This window comes from Garra rufa, chromosome 5 (assembly GCF_049309525.1).
Source record: "Garra rufa chromosome 5, GarRuf1.0, whole genome shotgun sequence".
Lineage (NCBI taxonomy): Eukaryota > Metazoa > Chordata > Actinopteri > Cypriniformes > Cyprinidae > Garra > Garra rufa.
The window spans coordinates 5,161,746-5,169,854 of NC_133365.1; the positions used below are offsets into that span (position 1 = coordinate 5,161,746).

An 8,109-nucleotide genomic window follows, 5' to 3' on the forward strand; every position below is an offset into this window, starting at 1 on the left:
TTTTTTTAATATATATTACATCTGTTCAGTAGAAGAAATCAGAACTATACAAGGTGATCATATTAAAACTACATTTTATGTTTTTGTATCAACATAGTATAAATGGAAAGATAACAAGTGTTTTAAATCATTAATAGTAATAGCATACAGTAATTCAAATGATTCCTTTTTATAGTTCAATTCACCAGAAGAGATCAGAACCAGAGCCCCGATGTGTGTCTGTGAAGAGTAACCAGTCTATGGGTCAGCCAATATATTTCAGGTAATCTATTTCATTAACAGACATTATTATAATAAACACATATATAGACAATTTATGGCATTATGGTATTCATATCAGACAGCGAAAATACACCTATGAAGGTACTTCAGAAAGTTCAGTTTTTCAAATATGCATTTTTAATCTCTCTGTTATAGTTCAGTTGATCAGAAGAGATCAGAACCAGAGCCCAGATGTGTGTCTATGAAGAGTAACCAGTCTATGGATTATCCACACAATTTCAGGTAATCTATTTCATTAACAGACATCATTATTGTAGAGTTTTATGGTATTATGGTGTTATGGTGTTCATATTAGACTTTTTTTTTCATTTGATATTTTAACAGTTGCTCACACAGAGATATACACCTATTGAAGTACTTAGTTTCAAGTATGCACTTTTAATCTCTCTGTTATAGAGATCAGAACCAATTAAGTTTAAGAGTGATGAAAAAAGTTCAACATTTTTGTAAAATATAGGATTGTAGTAGGAGATATTTAATTATCAAGCACTGTAATACATATATACAGGCAGAAGAATAATTCAGTAAATAAAATCAATACTGGTTTAGGGTAATGAGAAAAATTGCACTAATATCAGAGTGTTTGTTTTTTGATTCAAGGTCTGTCCTGCCAAACAGATCAGCTATAACAAAACCCATCTGTAAGAAATATGACCAGTCTATGAATAAAGCACAGAACAGAACGAATCCTGGTGTCAGGTAATTATTTTTTCATCACACATAACTTAAAAACATTATTAATAACTGACAGATTTCATAAGACAAAAAGACCTCAGTAGCTAATGTAATAATGTGGCATTTTAAATTTACAGGTATAAGGTCCTCAACACGTATAGATCAAATCTGATGAAGAAGTTTGGTCGTCTGTATGAGGGAACAGCGACGCAGAGAAAGCCAACACTCCTGAATGAGATCTACACAGAGCTCTACATCACAGAGAGTGAGAGTGGAGAGATCAGTAATGAACATGAGGTCAGACAGATTGAGACACAATCCAGGAGAACAGCAACAGAGGACACAGCCATCAAATGCAATCACATCTTTAGACCTTTACCTGGACAAGACAAAGCCATCAGAACTGTGCTGACAAAGGGAGTCGCTGGCATTGGAAAAACAGTCTCTGTGCAGAAGTTCATCCTGGACTGGGCTGAAGGGAAAGAGAATCAGGACGTCCAGCTCATATTTCCACTTCCTTTCAGAGAAATCAACTTGATGAAGAACAAAACACTCAGTCTTTCAGATCTTCTTCATGTCTTTTTCCCTGAAACTAAAGAAATGGAAATATCCAGTGATGAGTATAAAGTGTTGTTCATCTTTGATGGTCTGGATGAGTGTCGTCTGTCTCTGGACTTTCAGAGTAAAGTGAAACTGTGTAATATATCTGAATCAGCCTCAGTGGACGTGCTGCTGATGAACCTCATTGAGGGGAATCTGCTTCCCTCTGCTCTCATCTGGATCACCTCCAGACCAGCAGCAGCTGATCTCATCCCCTCTGAGTGTGTCCATCGAGTGACAGAGGTACGAGGATTCAATGAGCCACAGAAGGAGGAATACTTCAGGAAGAGAATCAGTGATCAGAGTCTGGCCGACAGGATCATCTCACACCTGAAGTCATCCAGGAGCCTCTACATCATGTGCCACATCCCAGTGTTCTGCTGGATCTCAGCCGCTGTTCTAGAGAAGATGTTGAGTCCAGCAGAGAGTGGAGAGATTCCCAAGACTCTCACTCAAATGTACACACACTTCCTGATCCTTCAGACCAACATCAAACATGAGAAGGACTATGAGAAGAAGCTGACAGATGAAGACATGATCCTCAAACTGGGGAAAGTGGCTTTTCAGCAGCTTGTGAAAGGCAACCTGATCTTCTATGAGAAAGACCTGAGAGAGTGTGGCATTGATATGAAAGAAGCATCAGTGTACTCAGGATTGTGCACTCAGATCTTCAGAGAGGAGTTTGGCTTGTATCAGGGTCTTCTTGTCTTCTGCTTTGTTCATCTGAGCATTCAGGAACATCTAGCAGCTCTATATGTGCACCTCTCCTGTAAAAACCACAACAGAAATGTGTTTGACCAAATCACCAAACAGAGTTTGTGTTCTAAATTGAAGGACTGGTTTCAATTCAACTCATCAGAACATGTTTCATTATCTGAGCTTCATCAGAGAGCTCTGGATGAGGCTCTACAGAGTAAAAATGGACATCTGGATCTTTTCCTGCGGTTCCTTCTGGGTTTGTCAGTGGAGTCTCATCAGATTCTCCTACAACGAATAATGACACTGAACAGAAGCAGCTCTGACAGCAATGAGAAAACAGTTGAGTTCATCAAGGAAAAGATCAGGACTATTGACTCTTCAGAGAAATCCATCAATCTGTTCCACTGTCTGAATGAACTGGGTGATCATTCACTATTGGAGGAAATACAACAGTATCTGAAATCTGGACCAATAAATGAAGCCAAACTCTCTTCATCTCAGTGGTCAGCTCTAGTTTTTGTGTTGTTGACATCAGAAGAGGAGCTGATTGAGTTTCGTCTTGATAAATTTGTTAAAGGAAAAAATGAACATGAAAACATGAAAGTTCTTCAGAAGCTGCTGCCTGTGATTAAAGAATCCAGATCAGTTCAGTAAGTATCACTGAGAACAATCACTTCACTGGTAAAACATAAAGAAAATCAAAGTTAACAGCTCATAAATGTTCAGTGCTGCAGATGTTGTCCGGCGTTTAGTGGTCAGTATTTTGATGTGTTTTCTATTCAGTGACACTGTAAGATTTCTTCAGGCATTCAAACAAAGTCATAAAGGTTGTGCATGCATAATTCAGGTTTACTAGTCACTAAATATAGTTCAAAACGAAATTTTGATGTATTATTTAATATATATTTTGTATGCGTTAAACTTGTGATAATTTAACATGAAGAAATGCATGTGTATGTAGTTTTTCCTCATTCTATTAAATTTAATTGTATTGAAATGCAATTACCTTGTTACCTTGCTTTTTGATAGTCATTTGATAGTGTTTCTTATATTTGATTTTCATCTCTCTACAGGTTGAGAGATTGTGGTGTCACAGATGAAGGTTGTGCTGCTCTGGTTTCAGCTCTAAGATCAAACCCCTCACACCTGAGAGAACTGTATCTGTCTGAGAATAAACTAGGAGATTCAGGAGTGAAGCTGCTTTCTGATGTCCTACAGAATCCTCACTGTAAACTGGAGATACTATGGTAAAATATATGACACACTCTAAAGTATACTGTATGTAAGTGCAAAACAATTTCAAAAACAAAATAGCAAATCCAAAAACAAATAAAAAAATAATAAAAATAAAGTCAGAAAATGCAATGACAAGTCAGACAAAATGGAAAAGGGAAGGTATTTAGTGGTGCAGGTGTGACATCAGAAGCCTAAAGTGAAAGACTAACTCAATATTTTCCTATGGGATATTATAATGGAGTTTTTCAGTTTGTGAGTAAAATAAAGCCTTTGGTAAACATAACTTGACAACACTTCGTCATTTTGTTCTACAAATTGCACACACTCACACCCAAACTGTCTTATCTAGTTATGTATTAGAAACATACATCTTCAAAAATAAGCATAACAGCTTTAAATTTTTCATTTTTTTTGTATGAGTGTGTGCAGTTTAATTTGTAGATCAAGCCCAAAAAAATGTGTAACCAACTTTTTTTCTTGTACATGTGTGGACTGTTGTGTTCACTTAACCTGTTTTTGCAATTTCAAAACCTTTTAAATGGGTTGTCTGTTTTACAAAAATTACAAAAGAAAATAAATTGTGTAAAAAATCCAGTGTAAGGACAGTGGGCGTTGCTATTGACATCAACCTGAGTACAAATCTGCCTTTTCCTGGTCCCATCCTTCTCCATCTTTTACATTACAGCACTGTGATGAGGTTTTTTTAAAAGAAAAATTATAAAAGTATTTTTTAAAAAATGGAAATACAATGATTGGCTTCTATTTAATAGTGTGAATAAAGTGCCCAGTGGTTATTATAATAGGCCTATAACTAAATCTGAAAGTGGTGTCAGGAGGAGGTCTTTCTCTGTGGAGTTTGCATGTTCTTCCTGTGTCTGTGTGTGTCTCCTCTGAATGCCCACCATCCAAAGACATACAGCATATGTGAACTGGAAACTATAAATTGACCATTCCATATCTGTGGCCTGAGATAGGCTCCAGCCCCCCACAAACCTGCAGAGGATAAAGAGGTTTTAGAAGATGAATAGATGTTATTATATAATGCATTGTAATGGACTGCAATACACTGAGGTGCAAATAGTATCTGCCATAAATAGTATCTCACAATCCAGGTGATCTCAGGTTTTACTATCCTACACACACACACACACACACACACACACACACCTACACACACACACACATGTTTGTTTTTGTGAATTGTGGGGACATTCCATAGACGTAATGGTTTTTATACTGTACAAACGATATTTGCTATCATCCTACACCTTCCCTACACCTAAACCTAGCCCTCACAGGAGACTGTGCATATCTTTACATTCTCAAAAAAACGTATTCGGTATGATTTATAAGCCTTTTGAAAAGTGGGGACATGGGCAATGTCCTCATAAGTCACCCTCTCCTTGTAATACATATGTCATACCCATGTTATTACACAAATTTGTGTCCTGATATGTCACAAAAACAAACACACACACACACACACACACACACACACACACCTACACACACACACACACACACACACACACACACACACACACACACACACACCTACACACACACACACACACACACACCTACACACACACACACACACACACACACACACACCTACACACACACACACACACACACACACACACACACACACACACACACACACACCTACACACACACACACACACACACACACACACACACACCTACACACACACACACACCTACACACACACACACACACACACACACACACACACACACCTACACACACACACACACACACACACACACACACACACACACACACACACACACACACACACACACACACACACACACACACCTACACACACACACACACACACACACACACACACACACACCTACACACACACACACACACACACACACACACACACACACCTACACACACACACACACACACACACACACCTACACACACACACCTACACACACACACACACACACACACACACACACACACACACACACACACCTACACACACACACACACACACACACACACACACACACACCTACACACACACACACACACACACACACCTACACACACACACACACACACACACCTACACACACACACACACACACCTACACACACACACACACACACACACACACACACACACACACACACACCTACACACACACACACACACACACACACACACACCTACACACACACACACACACACACACACACACACACACACACACACACACACACACACACACACCTACACACACACACACACACACACACACACACACACACACACCTACACACACACACACACACACCTACACACACACACACACACACACACACACACACACACACACACACACCTACACACACACACACACACACACACAAATCACTACTCCATGCATATTAGTACAGATCTGAATAACAGTAAAACTCTATGGAGTAGAACTCTAAATGCTATGAAATGAATGGTGTCATTTTGTAGAACAGAAAAAAAGAGATAACTTTGGATATTTTCTGATTATGTTTTAAGCTTTGTGACATTTTACACCTCAGTCCAATGATCCAAGTTCTATGTTTGTACTTTCTCTTTAATAATGGATTCACAGCTGAACTGATCTGATCTGAGAGAGTGAAGAGTGTGTCATTGTTCTCTACAGGTTGAGAGGTTGTGGAGTCACAGATGAAGGTTGTGCTGCTCTGGTTTCAGCTCTGAGATCAAACCCCTCACACCTGAGAGAACTGGATCTGTCTGGGAATAAACTAGGAGATTCAGTGAAGATGCTTACTGCTGTACTGGAGGATCCTCGCTGTAAACTGGAGGCACTGTGGTAAGATCATCTCTCTGATAGTCACATATCTTTGTTATCAGGAAAATGTCTTAATGTAAATCCTAAGAGTAATATAGTTCTTACATTGTGCATTAAGACCTTGAATATCTCTATTGAATTAAACATATTCTATTCAGTTTAGGTTCCAGATGAGACCAAACATGAAGAATGATGTGTTTGATCACAAGAGTAAATAAATGAGATGTAATGGGGAACATGTGGCTCCTGTGAAGCAAATGTCCTCCTGCAGGTGTTTATTAGAGGAGCAAATGACTGTTTCTCCAGACAGATCCGTCCTTATATCACTATGAAACAGTATCTCACATTCAGCTCTGTGTGTCTGTTCAGTCCTGAAGCACATGACAGTTTCAAACAGCACCATTGAGCATCAACATGCATAAATCTCATTCTATCAGCAGCAGTTTGTGGCAATGCTTGTCATTATATCTCCTCTCCTGCTCTGAGACCAGAGTCAATAACAAACTACAGACACTTCAACTACAATCACTTTGTGTCATTGTTCTCTACAGGTTGATTGATTGTGGAATCACAGATGAAGGTTGTGCTGCTCTGGCTTCAGCTCTAAGATCAAACCCCTCACACCTGAGACACCTGAGTCTGACTGGGAATAAACTAGGAGATTCAGGAGTGAAGTTACTCTCTGATCTGAAGGACGATCCACATTATAAACTGGAGACATTAGACTATTGTGAGTATATAATTGTTTAAATCTTTTAAGTTTAGTAAAAGTTTAATTCTGTGAATACATGAATGTTTAATCTCTTCCAGTGTCTCTGTGTGTAAGTGATAAAGAGAGAGTTGTTGATCATTTGCTGTTATTAATCTATGATCAGTTGTTCATTCATATCTCTGGCTGTAATATGAATATACTAATATCTCTGGCTGATGTGATGTGACAGCAGTAATGTCTCATATGTGACTGTCTGTGTGTTTTATTGTAGGACTCTCAGTATTTAGACGTCAGTCCAGTTTCCTCAGGATCAGCTGATGGTGAATAAGGAGCCGCTACAGAGACATCAGTCACACAATCAACACAGACTGAAGACACAGAGACACACAGCATCACATTGTCACGTGTGTTTTAAAGCTGTGTGATCATCTGTCTGCGGGGACACTGATCTTCTACTATTACTAAAGCCTATGTTTTTGTGCACTCAACCACCCAATTCTTCATGTGTTGTCTTGAGTTAATGTCTCTGTGTACATCATATCATAAACAGTGTCAAGTGTCAAGCCACATTTATTTATATAGCACTTTATACAATACACATCATCAAAAAGCTTAAATAACATTTTCACATTTATAATGCCAAGTCACACATTTTTCATATTCCTGTAAAACAATCATTTTAAATAAATCCAAAATAAACAAACCTCTGTCATACTAGTTGTCCATGAAATGGATTTGTTGTGGATTAAAATATTTGAGTTGTTCCACAGAATTTATTTGTGGGGAGAAAAGTTGTGCACGAAACACAAAGCTTGGGTGAAATTGCATTGTAGAAGAAAATCGATGCCTTCTAATCTAAAACATACGGCTTTAGGGATGTAGTATCAAATTAAATCATTGCTGCAGAGGCATTTTTTTTAAACAACCAATTCTGAAGGAGCTGACTAAATCCAAAATGTCCAGTCTAGCTTAAAAAAAGTTCCCAACATGCTTTGATTCAGACTCCAGGAGTAAATGCAGTGTGATTTTGTGTGTTTTTGCACAAGATTAATATAGGGGGA

At 38.5% G+C, this 8,109-nt stretch overlaps 1 protein-coding gene across 1 annotated transcript; it reads left to right on the plus strand.

Annotated features, from left to right (window-relative positions):
- The first annotated feature begins 487 nt into the window (after positions 1-487).
- On the plus strand, positions 488-7,706 carry LOC141335578 (NLR family CARD domain-containing protein 3-like). The gene is made up of 5 exons (XM_073841084.1): positions 488-981; positions 1,095-2,906; positions 6,187-6,357; positions 6,888-7,066; positions 7,320-7,706. Coding segments are annotated over exons 1-5 (2,310 nt in total). The 5' UTR covers positions 488-835; the 3' UTR covers positions 7,322-7,706.
- Positions 7,707-8,109: the final 403 nt, after the last annotated feature.